The sequence below is a fragment of the Chlorocebus sabaeus genome, chromosome 19 (genome assembly GCF_047675955.1).
Source record: "Chlorocebus sabaeus isolate Y175 chromosome 19, mChlSab1.0.hap1, whole genome shotgun sequence".
Classification (NCBI taxonomy): domain Eukaryota; kingdom Metazoa; phylum Chordata; class Mammalia; order Primates; family Cercopithecidae; genus Chlorocebus; species Chlorocebus sabaeus.
Genome location: NC_132922.1, coordinates 31,730,071 through 31,746,742, shown reverse-complemented (window position 1 = coordinate 31,746,742; position 16,672 = coordinate 31,730,071). Strand labels below are relative to the sequence as shown.

General features: G+C 49.0%; 2 protein-coding genes across 5 annotated transcripts in view; one reads left to right on the top strand and one right to left on the bottom strand.

Moving 5' to 3' along the window:
* UFD1 (ubiquitin recognition factor in ER associated degradation 1) overlaps positions 1–11,705 on the bottom strand; it is a 30,096-nt gene extending 18,391 nt beyond the window's left edge. Inside the window, exons 1-4 of one of the 2 annotated variants that reach the window (XM_007975040.3) lie at positions 11,578–11,705; positions 8,011–8,143; positions 7,615–7,647; positions 3,665–3,786 (exon numbers count right to left, since the gene is read on the bottom strand). In XM_007975040.3, coding sequence (XP_007973231.1) covers positions 3,665–3,786; positions 7,615–7,647; positions 8,011–8,143; positions 11,578–11,580 — 291 coding nt within the window. In that variant the 5' untranslated portion in view covers positions 11,581–11,705. The remainder of the gene's footprint in view (positions 1–3,664; positions 3,787–7,614; positions 7,648–8,010; positions 8,144–11,577) is intronic. The other variant, XM_007975041.3, reaches the window with a different exon arrangement.
* A 250-nt stretch (positions 11,706–11,955) lies between these two features.
* The window catches only part of CDC45 (cell division cycle 45), a 43,430-nt gene continuing 38,713 nt past the window's right edge, over positions 11,956–16,672 (top strand). Inside the window, exons 1-5 of one of the 3 annotated variants that reach the window (XM_007975042.3) lie at positions 11,956–12,072; positions 12,327–12,521; positions 12,661–12,720; positions 13,442–13,534; positions 15,739–15,876. In XM_007975042.3, the coding sequence (XP_007973233.1) occupies positions 12,471–12,521; positions 12,661–12,720; positions 13,442–13,534; positions 15,739–15,876 (342 nt within the window). In that variant the 5' untranslated portion in view covers positions 11,956–12,072; positions 12,327–12,470. Of the gene's footprint in view, positions 12,073–12,254; positions 12,522–12,660; positions 12,721–13,441; positions 13,535–15,738; positions 15,877–16,672 lie in introns of those variants that run through there. The other 2 variants (XM_073007028.1, XM_037994848.2) reach the window with 2 other exon arrangements.

Here is a 16,672-nt window from a genome sequence, read left to right as displayed (position 1 = left end):
ACATGAGACTCCTAGAGATGAAGTAGCCTCCACAACCACTGCTCCCTCTACACTGGGCAGGCCAGTCTTACTTGGGTCCTTGGAAGAGGAACCTGAGGCAAGATAAGTAATTTGTGACACTATGTCAGGGAGGAGGGAAAAATCAAGTGATGTGGAAGGAAGAAGGCCAATAAAGGGGTGCTACTGAAGCTGCACAGCTCACAGTGTGAACGCATCTCTGCAGGGCCGCCAGGATTGCTCACTAGCTCCAGGCTTCCCAGGGGCAGAGCATTTTCCTGGAACAGTCACTCACCGTACTTCCAAGCTGTCCCACAAATAACTAGTAAGGCCACGGGGCAAGTAGGGCTGCAACTGAGGTACGACAAAAGCAGCACAAGGCAAGGCTGACCTGGCAATGGAATGGCCCACCACAGCTGAGGCTGCAAGATGGTGACAAGGCCCCAAAGGTCTCTGCTGTGGAGGTTAAAAAAAATCTGACAAAGCCTCCACATGCCTCTATTAAACAACCCAGCCAGGTAGACGACGGCTGAGGAGTGAGAGGGAAAGAGATAAACAGTGCCCATGAGTACTGGATGTGCAGGGAGCCCAGACTCAGGTTAGAGGCTCTATATCTCTTGCAATGAAATTTTGTTTGTCTTATTTGAAACCATCTTAAAAGGAGCGTCAGACATATACACGAGTAGAAAGAGCCACACAAGAGAGCTCCCACGCACCCAGCCCTGACAGTTGGATAGTGCTCACATCATGGCTCAGCCCATCGATCGGCACTACCTCACACCCAGTCTCAGGCCACACTAGATGCCCTGAAGCAAATCCCAGGTATCACATCCCTTTAAGAATGTTTCATTGAGAGTGGCAGTGAGAAGGTGACTTTAACAGCCAAGGGAAGAGGGGACTGAGGGCTGTGTCACAGATGAGAGGGAGTTCATGAGGAGGGGGAGGCACGCTGAGGCCAAGACTGTGCCTGGGAGGCTGTGCCTAGGCCACAAGAGAAGCCTGAGTGGTGGACCCTGTGGACAGGCGTGCAGAGGACCCCGCACACTCACGCTGACAGCTGCTTGTCAGGCTAGTAAGGGCAGAAATAGAGGGTGGTCACTCTACTGGATGCCACAGACAGGCACAGAAGGATGCAGAGGCAACTGGCTTTGGTAACTGAGGTCTGGAATCCCCAGGAGTGATGTTCTAACAGGAAGTACTCTAAGGCTCAGAGTCAGCCAGTCGCAGGCCAGGCGCACTGTCCCTTAGGGTAGATTTTTGTAGGAAGTATGTCAGCAAGGGGAAGGACATTGGGCTGCAATCTCGAGCCTGAGGGAAGTCTGACCAGGGATGGGGGTGGCTTCCTCAGCCAGAGGCAGGACACTGCCATAGGTGATGTGAGATGGAGAGGCAGAGAGGTCAGACTAGGGCTTGAGGTGAGAAATGGGCTGCTGGAAGAGGCCTGAGAGCACTAAGCAGGCAGAAGGAGCTGACACCTGGCCCTCCCCATGTAGCATTTTAGAGCATACAGCACAATGGGTAGCCGAGTATCTGTGTGTCACGAGCAGCTAGTCCAGGGCTCAGATCTAGGTAGGCAGACAAAGCCTTGGCTGCAAGGAAAAAGGCCAGCACCTATTCCAGGCTGGCTCACCCTGAAGAAGCTTGGAAGCATGGGTGGGAAGGAGTCCACCAACCAGCCCAGAAAAAGCACTGGCTCACACGGCCTCCAAGACAGCAGATGGGGGACACCTGTCACCTGCCTGCCCATGCCAGGAGCTAGAAGGCCAGCTCAGGGGAAGAGGTGGCCTGATGGCTTCACACCCCAAACCAGCTCCAGGCTACCTAAAGAGGCTTTCCATGGGAGAAAGGGATTCAATTAGTTTCCTGGTCTAAAGCAGCCCAACAGCTTGGACAAGAGGCCACCCAAACTTCAAGTCTATGGTTTAAAGGAAAACCTTCGAGGTACACTGACTGTATCCCCAGCATCACCACCTCCTCTTATAGGTAAGCCACAGAAGGGACTGGGGAAGTAGTCACTGCCTGACACTTCAGCTACCAAGAGTGGCTTCAGTGACCAGGTGTTCTACCGGATGAGCAGAACATGGCCTCAGGCCCCTGGGGGCACCTGCAGACAAACACAAGAATAGCAAGGGGCTGAGCAGCAAATACCTGGGAGGGCAGGTGAGCCTATCTGGGCTTTGAGGCATAAAAGCCCCCCACAGGCCAGGGTGGGCAGACCTGGTCAGCTGAGGTGAGGAGGCAGCATGGGAAGGCCAGGCACTAGGAGGTGCAATGGGAGTGCAGGGCTTTTGTGGGGGAGACACTGGCCAGGCCCAGACCTTGGGAAGGGCCCTGGGACCCAGGCTGAAGAGAATGCCACTGCCATGGCAGCATGGGCAAGGTCACCTGCTAAAGGAGGAAAGGGACCTTCAGAATTTCAATTCATATTATTCTTTTCTTTTTTTTTGAGATGGAGTCTCGCTCTGTCGCCCAGGCTGGAGTGCAATGGCATGATCTCGGCTCACTGCAACCTAAGACTTCCGGGTTCAAGCCATTCTCCTGCCTCAGTCTCCCAAGTACCTAGGACTATAGGCATGTGCCACCACACCTGGCTAATCTTTGTATTTTTAGTAGAGACGGGGTTTCACCATGTTGGCCAGGCTAGTCTCAAACTCCTGACCTCAAGTGATCTGCCTGCCTCGGCCTTCCAAAGTGCTGGGATTAGAGGCGTGAGCCTCCGTGCCTGGCCAGAATTTCAATTCATATTTAATCTCAGAAAATATTAGTTAAGGCCATCCCTTCTGAACGTCTGGCAGGGCATGATAGGGCATCAGGAGGAGAGGTGGGCTTCAGACCACCTCCCTGGTGGCAGACAAGCAAGCACTCCTGGGAGTTCCCAGCCCACAGCTCACTGCAGGGTCTCTCAGTATGCCTGATGTAATTCAAGCATAAAGAGAAGGACAAGCAGGTCCGTTTGTGAACTTCCCTAATGTGCCAGAGCTGGGGAGAGGAGTGAGGAGAAGAAGGAGCCAAGTGGGCCACAGCTACCTGTGTGGAACTCTCATTGCTGCAGGCTCCTCCCTACAGCACTGGCACAGTTCTGCTCACTTCTCTGAGGGGTACAGCCTCGAGGGCAGGCTCTGGTGGCTCACACGCCCTGGATATCCCAGCCCAGATCTGCAATGACGTCCTTCAAGTCAACTTTCCAAAGAGAGCCTGCTTGTAAGGAGAAAAGTGTCATTCCTACAGCAGTTCAGTTGAGAGATGTGGGAGACTAAGTTAGAGGTAACTAAAAACACATACGTTGTGACAGACTACTAAAAGTAGGGGAAAGCATAAAAACCTCAAACACCCTACTTACTAGACCACCTAAAAAACACTGTTGCTCCATTATTTTTTAAAAAGCCTCACCCAGGAAATCACAGATGGAACAATTCAGCTGTTGTTTCTGGACAACCAGTTGTGCAGCTATCAAAGAAAAGGCTGCTCCCACAGCACAGTGGCCCACAGGTACGTCCAGAGCCCACCAGCCTGCGTAAGGCACAGGACATTGCTCTGGATCCCTTCTCTCCCGCCGGGTCAAGTCAGGCTGAGATGCTGAGCAGGAGGAGTAGGCTGGGCCACCTGCTCCAGGGCCAGGGCTCTCGAGTGCAGGGGATGTCTCTGCCTAAGTGGCAGCCCCACTCACCCAGTGTGGGAGGTAGCAGATGCCCTCATCAGCCACAAACTCCAGCACGCCACAATGCGTCATGCGGTCCGAATTCTTATTGGTCAGTTTGAACAGCATGGGATACGTAATATTAAGTCGGCCTGAAAAGAAGAGAGAGGCTATGAGGCACAACTCCTATGAAGGGAAACCTGTTCGGCCCATGCCTTCCCATAGGAGCCTCCCCACAACCCTGCCCTTCAAACCCCACACTCCTCTGGCAGATGAAGCCCCTCTGTAAGAGCACAGTGCATGGCTCAAGGAGGAGCCTGGCAACTTGGTAACACAGCACTGGCATAGACTTGTGATTTTCTGAAGTCAACATTCTAAAAAGTGATGTGTTCGGCCGGGCGCAGTGGCTCAAGCCTGTAATCCCAGCACTTTGGGAGGCCAAGACGGGCGGATCACAAGGTCAGGAGATCGAGACCATCCTGGCTAACACGATGAAACCCCGTCTCTACTAAAAATACAAAAAACTAGCCAGGCGCGGTGGCGAGCGCCTGTAGTCTTAGCTACTCGGGAGGCTGAGGCAGGAGAAAGCCGTGAACCCGGGAGGCGGAGCTTGCAGTGAGCTGAGATCCGGCCACCGCACTCAAGCCTGAGCCACAGAGCGAGACTCTGTTTCAAAAAAAAAAAAAAGGTGATGTGTTCATTCACTTATTCATAAATAATTTCAGTGCCAACCATGTCCTGGACAAAATCCCTATCTTTAAAGGTTTCTAGTTTAAAGGTAAACCTTCCAACAAAGAAAAAAACCACAACCAGATGCTACAGGTGCTGTGGGAAGGGCTGGCAGGAGGCGACAGAGCTATTGGGCTAGGCTCCTGGAGGCCGAGTTCTTTAGGCTGGGCACTGGGCGGGCAGACCTGGGAGGAAATCCAGGCAGAGACGGCAGCCTGAGCAAAGGCGGGGAAGGGAAGAGGAGCCCAGGCAGTTCAGAAATGGTGGGCAATTAGGCAAGACAGGCTGGGGACAGGTGTGGGAGTGGTTGGGAAGGGGAGGGGCACCACACGGGGTAGAACCTAGGGCCTGGGCCCAGCGGGCAGTGTGGGCTCTCAGCAGGGTCATGACATAGGACGCCTCCTCTCTCTGGTGGACCTTGAGGTGTGAGCTGAAAGCAGGGCCAGAGGCAAGTAAGCTGGATTGGTGACGTGCTGACCCAAGAGGTGCACAGGCACATAAAGGAGGGGCTGGCAGAAAGAGGCAGGAACCCAGGAGACACAGGGCCCTGGGGGAGAGGACCGAGAAGGAACTGATGATAGTGATGGTGTTTGCCATGTGTAAGGCCCTTGTTCAGTCTTCCCAGAACAGTCAGTTAGGTACTATCATTATCCCCTTTTATCTATGGGGAAACTGAGGCCCACAGGTTAAGTAACACGCCTAAGACCTCACAACACACAAGTGGTGATGCCAGGATTCAAACCCAGGCTGCTGGCTTAAGTCCAGGGATTCAACCATCAAAGCAGAATTTAGCTTGTTAGTTTAGGCAAATATTCCAACAAAAATCATAGTTAGTGTTAGGAGGTAAAGCAGATTCCATTTGAGATCTCCCTACAAATTCTAATAAAGCAAATCAAGTTGCAAGCTTGGGCAGGAAGCTACAGAGAACCTCTGGGAGCAGCATGGAGGTACAGTAGGGGAGGGCATTCCCTCTTATCACCAAGGGTGACTCACACTGGCAGTAAAGGGGCCAGGACCTCTGTCCCAGTGCATCTCTCAGCTGTAGAGCCATGGAGCTGACCTACAGCTGGTACACAGGAAACTGGACTGGGCCCAGCCAAGGGTCTGAGACTGTTGCAAGTGAGAGAGACTCCAATGTCCCTCAGTGCACTGACTCTCAAACTGCATTTTGTGACTTAGAGGCTCCCAGGCCCTCTGTACCCCCTCACTTCCTCCAAAAAGAGCAGAGACCCCCATTTTATGAATTAGAGGACTTCCTATAAGATTTAGACAGAAAAAGTTTCTCCCATCACTTAAAAGATTTGAACAACACTGATCTGAGCTACATCTCAATGACCCAGCCCCTGAGTCTCTTCTGGACACCTGTGCCAAGGGTCACACCTGGTGTCTGACTCCTGGATCAGCATGACCTGAAAGGAAGACCTTTTTAGGGGGCCCGTTCTCTCCTCTGTAATGACGGGGTCTTCATGAGAACTATGAACGCCATAGCTCTGTTGACCTACTGGTTGAGCTGAGGCCTCCACTGGGTATAGCCACAGCTGGTGCTGGCTCAGGGACTACCTCCCACCTTGTGGTTGGAATCAGATAGCTCAGGGTGTCACAGACACTATAGTACTTCCGATGCATAGACACTGTGGATGTCCCCAGTTAAAGAAGAGGACATTGAGATTCAGAGAGGTCAAGTTGCTACTCTGGAGTCAGGCTGGGCAAAGAGCCCGAGGTGAGTCACAACACAGCCAGCACCTGTTCTCAGCCTGCTGCCACCAGAGGCCCCCAACACCAAGCATGAACCTGTCCTCCTAGCGAGCCCCAGTCTCCTGCCTCACACGGGAAGAATTCACACCAGAAACACTCTTAAGTCTGGAAGGCAATGACTGCATCACTGATTGGGTTGTCCATGATTGGGATTTTCTGTGCCTGTGTAGTATGGGGCTAGGGCATGGGTTTCCAGGTTGCTCTCGTGGGATAAGGGGTCAGAGAAAAGGGAGGAAGAATGTGGCCACTCTTACAACCCCTGTGGGCCTATCGCACGCCTGGTAAGAGGCAGGAGCCCAGCAAGAGGGGTGGTTTCTGGAATGGAAGACAATAGCTCAGTTTTTGACATGCTGAGGACGCAGTGGTGCACTGGCGATTAAAAATGGGGGTCTGGGCAGGGCATGGTGGTTCACGCCTATAATGCCAACACTTTGGGAGGCTGAGGCAGGCGGATCACCCGAGGTCAGGAGTTCGAGACCAGCCTGCCCAACATGGCAAAACCCCATCTCTACTAAAAATACAAAAAATTAGCTAGGTGTGGTGGCGGGTGCCTATAATCCCAGCTACTCAGAAGGCTGAAGCAGGAGGATCACTTGAACCTAGGAGGCGGAGGTTGCAGTGAGCCGAGATTGCGCCACTGCACTCCAGTCTGGATGCTAAGAGCAAAACTCTTTCTCGAAAAAAAAGAAGGGCCGGGCGCGGTGGCTCAAGCCTGTAATCCCAGCACTTTGGGAGGCCGAGACGGGCGGATCACGAGGTCAGGAGATCGAGACCATCCTGGCTAACTCGGTGAAACCCCGTCTCTACCAAAAAAATACAAAAAACTAGCCGGGCGAGGTGGTGGGCGCCTGTAGTCCCAACTACTCGGGAGGCTGAGGCAGGAGAATGGCGTAAACCCGGGAGGCGGAGCTTGCAGTGAGCTGAGATCCGGCCACTGCACTCCACCCTGGGCGACAAAGCAAGACTCCATCTCAAAAAAAAAAAAAAAAAAAAAAGAAAAAAAGAAATGGGGGTCTGGAGCTCATGAAAGATGTTTGGGGAGGGGATGAGGAACCTGCTTCACAGCGCCCTCTTGTGAGCTGACCAATTCTTCCTTTAGGGAAAAAAATCTAGTAAGCCCAGCCAATGGCATCAGCTGCCCTGGTACTGTGCAAAGCACCTGATACTTGCACCTTCATTTAATCCTGACAGAATACTGAGAAAAGTTGTGGGGGTAGGGGGAGTGGGGTGGGGGTGATCAGGAAGGGGAAGGGAACTCCCTTCACAGAGGAGGGACCTGAAGCACCCAGGGCAGTGATGAAGCTGAAGTTCAGGGGGCCCTGGTCTTGCCCTAGGTACCTGTGACCCAGGTTCTCCCAGTGCAGCGCATGCCCTCCAGGGACAATTCACAGCTAGATGCTGACAAAGGGCACTGGTGTCTGGATATACTGAGGAGCCCATGCTGACTCTTGGTGTCTATATTTACTAAGTTCTTAAGTCACTCAGAAGATACTTACTGAGTTGGTCCAGGGCTGAGGGCGGCATAATTACTGTGGAAAGAACATTTAAGAAATATTAAAAAATAAAAATAAAAAGGATAGACCAAAGGCAAGATGCAGTTTCTTTATATCTAACAAAAAGCCTTAAACGGTTTTTAGGGTAGCCAGAATGTCATAGTGATCTTTCATAAAGAACCTTACTGGATGTAATTTATTTTGGGAACTGAATGGTTATCAGCCATAAACCTAACCATAATTAGCACCCCACCCCAACAAAGCAAGTCTAGAATAAGCACCATTTTCACAGTAACACTAGCTTCTGACTCCCACATGCAAAGTAAGTACCATTGAAGGCTACAGCATTGCAGACTTAGGGCAGGAAAGGTTACTATTCAAATAAAAACAAGCACATACTCTTCCCTCCTTTCTCCACATCTGACCTGTCATTAGGCCCTGCTAGCATGGACACAGAGAAGCAGCGGTACTGTGTGGAGAAGCGGTTTTGGAAGACCCTGGGAATCGGGTGGTCGAACATGTTGAAAGAGAACTAGAAGGAGGAAAGAGAAACAAGTATTAAAACAAAGGTACATTTCTTCATGTCAAAAGACAAAACACGTCAGAGTAATCAATGCTGCTAAACATTGTCAGAGAATACAATGTACTGAAATCTTCAATGTAATGTTACTAAATATAAAACAGGCCATGCCAAGCCTGTCCTGAACCTTTTTCAGGGCTGTGCTCCCATCTTCATCCTCAGGATCAAGGCCAAACCTCTTGCATACCTCAGAGACTTGTACTGACAGCCCCACAGACTCCTGCCTGGGCTAGTTCCTCTGCCTTGAACACTTTTCTTACTATCATTAATCTAAACAATATTTGTTAATTGAAACATCTCTTTATTGAGTGCCTACTGTCTGCCAGGCTCTGACATGAGCACAAGGGAAACACCACTCTAGTGATGTTTGTCCACTAACAAAATAGATACCACCCCTGTCCTGGTGAAAATGACACTCAAACCAAGGGAGATATACACTCAAAGCAAGGGACATGTGTGTCCGGCAGTTCTGAAGACAAGCAGCAGAGTAAGTAGAGGGCTCCTGGGAATGCTATTTTAAATAGGTAGTTAGGAAGGGACTCTGCACAAAGACCCGAATGCTATGAGAGAGAGCCAGGCAAAAAATAGGAAAAGGCATTCCAGGCAGCAGGAGGAACAGGTACCCAGTGGTTATACCCCTTCTCCTGGGTTCCAATTACCACCCTTTCCTTTCCCCAGGAAGCCTCTGCTGCTCTGCTGAGGGTCAGGGCTAGTGCCCCTTCAGTTGCTCTCACAGCAGACTAGGTACATGTCACACTATGTTGTGATGCTTTCTTATAGCAACAAGCAAAGCTAAAACATGATGCCATTAAAAAGGTTAAGATCCTAGTTCTTAAACTGTAGACTCAGATGAGGCTTAGCAAACATATCAATTTGAGGTTTTCTCAAAGTATAGTATTCCTCCCACCACCCCCCATATCCACAGGGGATACATTCCAACATCCCCTGTGGATGCCTGAAACCAGAGATAATATTGAAACCTATATATGCTATTTTTTTTCTTATACATATCTACAATTTTCTTATACATATCTGCAAAAAGTTTAATTTATAGGCTGGGCGTGGTGGCTCACGCCTATAATCCCAGCATTTTGGGAGGCAGAGGCAGAAGGATTACCTGAGGTCAGGAGTTTGAGACAAGCCTGGCCAACATGGAAACCCCCTCTCTACTAAAAATACAAAAATTAGCCAGGTGTGGTGGTACACGCCTGTAATCCCAGCGACTGAGGAGGCTGAGGCAGAAGAATCGCTTGAACCCAGGAGGCGGAGGTTGCAGTGAGCTGAGATAGTGCCACTGCACTCCAGCCTGGGCAACAGAGCAAGACTCCATCTCAAAAAGAAAAAAAAAAATTTTAATTTATAGATTAGGCACACTAAGAGATTCACAAGTTATAATAAAACAATTATAAGGATACACTGTAAAAAAAGGTAAGTGAATGTGGTCTCTATGTTAAAATTTTTGGACCATGGTTGACCTTGGGTAACTGAAACCACATAAAATCTCACAGTAGGCTATATATTCAAAAGAACTGGAGGCAGAATCAAGAAGAGATTTTTGTACACCCCATATTCATAGCACAATTATTCATAATAGTTAAAAGGTGGAAGCAACTCAAGTGTCCAATGACAGATGAATGAACAAACAAATACTGGTATGGTATATACATACAATGAAATATTATTCAGCTTTCAAAGGGAAAGAAATCCTGTCACATGAATGAACCTTGAGGATATTATGCCAAGTGAAATAAGTCAGTCATAAAAGGACTTATATTTTATGAGTCCACTTCTAGGAAGTACCTAGAGTAGGCAAATTCATGGAACAAAGTAGAATAGAGATTGACAGGGGCTGTGAGGAGTAGGAAATGGAGAGTTACTGTTTAATGTGAGTAGAGTTTCATTTTTGCAAGATGAAAAAGTTCAGAAAATCTTGCTAGTGAATGTATTCAACACTACTGAACTATAGACTTAAAAATGGTTAAAATTTGGATTTTTTAACCACAATTTAAAGAAAAAGTCTCTATTACAGAAAATTTCTTGACTTGATTCCAAATATATGTTTAGTAGAATGAATGCCACCTACTGACAAACGAGTTTACTAGTAACTCCAAAATTAGAAAGCTGAATTAGCCATTTCCTAAAATGCAAACATAGCATGTTCCCACCTAATTTCTTGGATGGTTCTTTACTCCCTGGCACTCCAGCACAGTAATTTCCAATCTTTTGTCTTTCTTCTTTTAAGCAGCATAACTGTTAACTAAATCTTCGCCAGAACCATAACACAAGAAATAGTGTTTCTGGGTGAACAACACCAGAAAAGGGTAGGGGCTTGCTTCCCTTGAATGCTTCTCACTAGCCAACCTATCTAAGCCATTTCTTTTCTTTGAACATAAAAGGTAAATCCGCACAAAGGGGCAACATACTTAACAACCTGCCTGCAGTTAACCCATGAACCCGACCTTCTGCTCCTTCTTTGCTGCTCCAGATCCCATCTCTCAATTTCCTTTCCAATCCCGAGACCTAGCACATTGCCTGGAACATATCAGGTATTCTTGAGTGGATGAACTCAAGAATTGAAATAAGCCAGGGTTTGACAGTGGCACACTTGGAATAAAATCTAACAATCATTCCTTGTCTTTACTAAAATAAACAGGTGACAGGAAGACAATATCGAAGAGTGTTTTGCAGCCAGACAGACTTGGCTTCAACTCTCCACTCCCTACTTTTGTGACTCGAATAAAGTATCTCTGTAAACGTTAGTTTTCTCAGGTTCAAAATAATCATCCTAGCTTCCAAAGGAATTGTAGGGATTAAAAGAAATAAGGCGTGATGAGGGAGTACAGGTGTTAAAAGCTATGTAACAGGAAATGTACCAGCAGGTATTAGCTTCCATCATTATCATTAGCGAACACAACACCGCTGTACAGATTCGAAGGCACGAACCTGTAGACACGGAGCTCACGGAACTGGGGCAAGAGCTGGGTGTCCCCCAAGACCGGGCATGCCCTCTAAGATTTCTCCCTGGGGAGCGCCTGATCCTGTTTCCATCCCCAGCAACCTTGCAACTAACTTTGGGTTTATGGAAACCTGTTGCGCGTCCAGCACATGGAAAACCCGTGAATGGACACAAACTTTCCTTTCTTTCGTCAACGACGGCCAGTACGGCTGAGACGGAATGCGGGCCATGTTCAGAACTGGCGGACGCGACCACAGGCGGTTAGTGGTCAAGGGTTCTGCTTGTGCCCAGGACGGCCGATGGGCCGGCAGGCCTGACTCAGGCCTCGGTGACTTGGCACCTCCGCCGCCGTCCCGCGCCGCCCCGCCGGGCCCTAACTCAGGCCCCGGGCCAGACCCCCAGACCCCGCCCGCTGCCCGTCACCGCTTACCATGATGGACACCACCTCGCAGACTCCGCTTCTCTCAGACAATACCACGAACGTACCCCGCCGACCGCTCTCCCAGCCCGCCGCCGCCGCCGCCTCCGCCGCGCCAAGCCGGTACGCCCCAGAGGCTCACCGGAAGTGCCGGACCCGAGACCCGGAGGGGGGTGCCCGGGACAAAGCGTCGGCTGCAAAAGAGAAAAGGCCAGGCGAAGATGCTAGGCTCTAAAACACCCTCAGCAGAAGCATTAAAATGACCTTTCGTGATTTATTTCCTCGTTAGTAGGTACTTTTTAAAGTTATTTTAAATTACGTTTTGATAGTATTCAACCCCTCCAGACGAATTTAGTAGGGCCCATTGTCCTTACGACTACACTACCCAGAATGCACTACCCAGAATGCCTCAGCTTCAGCCATCTAGGACTCGGGCGGAACTAAGCTACAAATCCTTCTTCAGACCACACCAAAAACCTATTGCAAACGTGACTGCTGCCCCATTCGGTATGTGACTGAGTTTAATGTATGGCTAGAAGTGTACTTTCTCTGGGGGTTCCCAGTGGGAGGCAGTAGGCTTCTCTTCCCAAAGTAAAGATGTCCGCCGAGCGTCGCGTTTCTGGGTAAAAGCGAGTCAGAGTTGAAAGGGGCAACAGTGCTTGCGTTCGGCCTCAGAGGTGACCCTTCTTTTGGGGCGGGCTGGAGTTTTCTAGCCGGGAATGGCAGAGCGCTAATGGCCGCCTCCAATGTGGTCCAATCAGAAAGAAAGGAAGGCTGGGAACTAAGAGGCTATTGGTTGGTGATTCCTGGACCAATCGGAGGAGCCGTGATTTGGCGGGAGTCTTGACCGCCGCCGGGGCTCTTGGTACCTCAGCGCGAGCGCCAGGCGTCCGGCTGCCGTGGCTATGTTCGTGTCCGATTTCCGCAAAGAGTTCTACGAGGTGGTCCAGAGCCAGGTGACGCCCAGTCCGGGATCCCCCCCGAGGCCTTGCTGGTGGGGAAGGGATGAGGAGGAGCGGCCGTGGGTGACCGGGAGGCAAGGGAGGGCCGGGGTTCGGGTCGCCGCGTTCAGCCCGTCCGCTCTTTCCCCGATAGAGGGTCCTTCTCTTCGTGGCCTCGGACGTGGATGCTCTGTGTGCGTGCAAGATCCTTCAGGTGAGTTCTGCGGGGCCTGGGAGGGCGGGGCCGGCGCGAGAGGTGAGGGTGCTGCGTGGGGGCGCAGGGCGGGCAGAGAGTCAGGATGGATGCTGAGGGCTTAGGGCGGGAGAGGGAGCCGGGCAGGAGGTGAGCAGCAGGTGAGAGGAGAGGTTGCCTCCCTGTCCCAACGGTGTGGGGTGGGATAGAGGATTAAGTAAAAGGTAAAGAGACTAGTTTGTATTTTTGCAACAAACTCTTAATATGAATAGGTGAACAAAGCAGTTGGCGTTTGGGGGAAACTTTGGATCTGTAGTGGCCTCTCAAATGGGGGATTTGAGAGAGAGGAATCTGTGACAACTCTGGGTACCGTTGAGTCATAGGTGTTGCTGGGGATATGGGAGCTCCTAGTCTATTACGGAGGATCGTTAGTTTGGTTTTGAATAGGGCATGGTATTTACATTGTTTTGGTCTGGCCCTTGGATCAGGAACTTTTCAGAAGGCCTGGAAGTTAAATCGGCATTTCTCACCGATGTTTTAATTTGGTAATTTGCAAAATTCACAGGATGGTATGGTAAACACTCATATGCCTAGCACCTAGCTTTTCCCGGAAGCATTTCACTAACTTTAGTGTTATTCCGTGTCTTTTATCTCTCAATCCATCTAATCTAACTCGGTTTCTTTTCAAGGTAAATTGCCAATGTCCTAAATAAGATAGGCTTTGAAAACACTCTCTCTCCAGGCCTTGTTCCAGTGTGACCACGTGCAGTATACGCTGGTTCCAGTTTCTGGGTGGCAAGAACTTGAAACTGCATTTCTTGAGCATAAAGAACAGGTATTGAAGATGTATTTTAGAATAACGTGCCTTTTTTACTCAATTGTAATTTCTTGACACAGCATTCTATGTCCACAATAGATTCAGTATGTATTTAAGTATCAGCTACATTAGGCAATACAGAAGAGAAAAACATGCTGTATGTACTGGTGACTTACGCCCAAGTTGTAGAAGCAAAATTGACAGCAAAAAAAGATAATGAATGTGGATAGCCCCTAACTTTGAACTTGTTTTGCAGAAATTTGATTGTAAGGTGCTTGGAATCTAGCAGTTTTTAATATGGTCTAGTTAAAATCATTTTATTTTATTTTGGTTTATTTTATTTATTTTTTACTTACATATATATGTGTATATATACTTTTTAAATATATACACATATATACATATATACATAGATATACATATATACACATATATACATATATACATAGATATACATATATGCACATATATACATATATATTTTATATATACACATATATTTTATATATACATATATATGTATATTATATATATATTATATATATACATATATATGTATATATATACACTTTATTTTTTACTTACATATATATATATATATATACACACAGTTTTTTTTTTTTTCCCCTGAGACGGAGTGTCGCTCTGTCACCCAGGCTGGAGTGCAGTGGCCGGATCTCAGCTCACTGCAAGCTCCGCCTCCCGGGTTTACGCCATTCTCCTGCCTCAGCCTCCTGAGTAGCTAGGACTACAGGCGCCCGCCACCTCACCTGGCTAGTTTTTTGTATTTTTTTAGTAGAGACGGGGTTTCACTGTGTTAGCCAGGATGGGCTCGATCTCCTGACCTCGTGATGCACCTGTCTCAGCCTCCCAAAGTGCTGGGATTACAGGCTTGAGCCACCGCACCCGGCCTATATACATTTTTTTTAAACAGAATCTCGGTCTGTCACCCAGGCTGGAGTGCAGTGGCATGATCTCGGCTCACTGCAAACTCTGTCTCCCGGGTTCATGCCATTCTTCTGCCTCAGCCTTCTGAGTAGCTGGGACTACAGGCACCTGCCACCACGCCCAGCTAATGTTTTTGTATGTTTAGTAGAGACGGGGTTTCACCATGTTAGCCAGGATGATCTCGATCTCCTGACCTTGTGATCCGCCTGCCTCGGTCTCCTAAAGTGCTGGGATTACAGGCATGAGCCACCACGCCCGGCCTTTATTTATTTCTTTTTGAGACGGAATCTCGCTCTGTCACCCAGGCTAGAGTGCAGTGGTGCGATCTGGCTCACTGCAACCCCTACCTTCTGGGTTCAAGCTGTTCTCCTGCCTCAGTCTCCCGAGTAGCTGGGATTACAAGTGCCCGCCACCACGCCTGGCTAATTTTTGTATTTTTAGTAGAGACGGGGTTTCGCCACGTTGGCCAGGCTGGTCTCGATCTCCTGACCTCAAGTGATCCGCCTGCCTCAGCCTCCTAAAGTGCTGGAATTAGTTAAAATTATTTTAGAATACACTACTATTTTATATTATTTCTCCAAGAAAATGCATCCTGGTTTCCAACTTGAAATATAGGAATAAATTTAAACAATAGATGCCAGGATTCCTCCCACCTCTGCATGGGGCCAAATGAGAGATGGGACCTTGTAGACCCCACAGAGAGGGGATGGGACATGGAAGAGGGACCCTGGAGTCCCTAGCCGTATCTAGGATTGTTTTGGCAGAGACAAGTCCTCTCCTGGTGTTCCTGTTGTTATGTCAAGGACCCGCACCAGCTAGGTATTGATAAGGAAAGCACATGCGATAGTGATGGAGTGTGATAAAGGACTTAATATTTAAGTACCCATAAAGTATTTGCTAAAAACTTAAACCTGTACAATGCCGTTAGCCTGGAGAGGCACGCAGCATAGTACCGTGAGGTCTGGAGAGACACAATCATGTGCTTGAAGTCTTGCTCTGCTCCTCATTAGTTTCTTGAGCTGTCCATAAGACTTGGGCTTGCTGAGTCTCAGTGTGCTCCTGGGGAAAATGGAGCCCCAGGGCCCACCCTGCTCTGGCACCATGCTAAAGCACTTAGCATGCCAGCCTGGCCGTTTTTTGGAATCCCTTGCCACGTGGGCCTCGCCACATGTCAGGGACTTAGTAAGTTTAAGCAGAACAACTCAGAGGCTTAGTGGTGAAGGGAAAGGGGCCTCCTCGTTATAGCTACTTTACAATATCTTCCTTTTTTTCAGTTTCGTTATTTTATTCTCATAAACTGTGGAGCTAATGTAGACCTGTTGGATATTCTTCAACCTGATGAAGACACTATATTCTTTGTGTGTGACACCCATAGGCCAGTCAATGTCATCAATGTGTACAACAATACCCAGGTACTTTTTGTGCTCTGCCCTCAAACTGTCTGTACTTTTTATGCCATGTACAATGTCTCACCTGGTGTTCTTGGTAAGGTGTGTGTCTGACTATCCTGTGGGATTGGAACAGCCTGAACACAAGAACTTGGTCTTTGTCATCTTTTTTTTAAGAGATAGGCTGGAGTACAGTGGCACAATCATGGCTCACTGCAGCCTCAAACTCCTGGGTTCAACTGACCCTCCTGCCTCAGCCTCCTTAGTAGGTGGGACTACAGGCACATACCACCACGCTCAGAAAATATTTGTTTATATTTTTAGTTGAAATGGAGTGTTGGCCGGGCGTGGTGGCTCACACCTGTAATCCCAGCACTTTGGGAGGCCAAGGCGGGCGGATCATGAGGTCAGAAGATTGAGACCATCCTGGCTAACATGGTGAAACCCCGTCTCTACTAAAAATACAAAAAATTAGCCAGGCATGGTGGTGGGCGCCTGTAGTCCCAGCTACTTGGGAGGCTGAAGTAGGAGAATGGTGTGAACCTGGGAGGTGGAGCTTGCAGTGAGCCAAGATCGTGCCACTGCTCTCCAGCCTGGGCGACAGAGTGAGACTCCGTCTCAAAAAAAAAAAAAAAAGAGGCTGGGCGAAGTGGCTCAAGCCTGTAATCCCAGCACTTTGGGAGGCCGAGATGGGCGGATCACGAGGTCAGGAGATCGAGACCATCCTGGCTAATCTGGTGAAACCCCATCTCTACTAAAAATTACAAAAAACTAGCCGGGCGAGGTAGGGGGCGCCTGTAGTCCCAGCTACTCGTGAGGC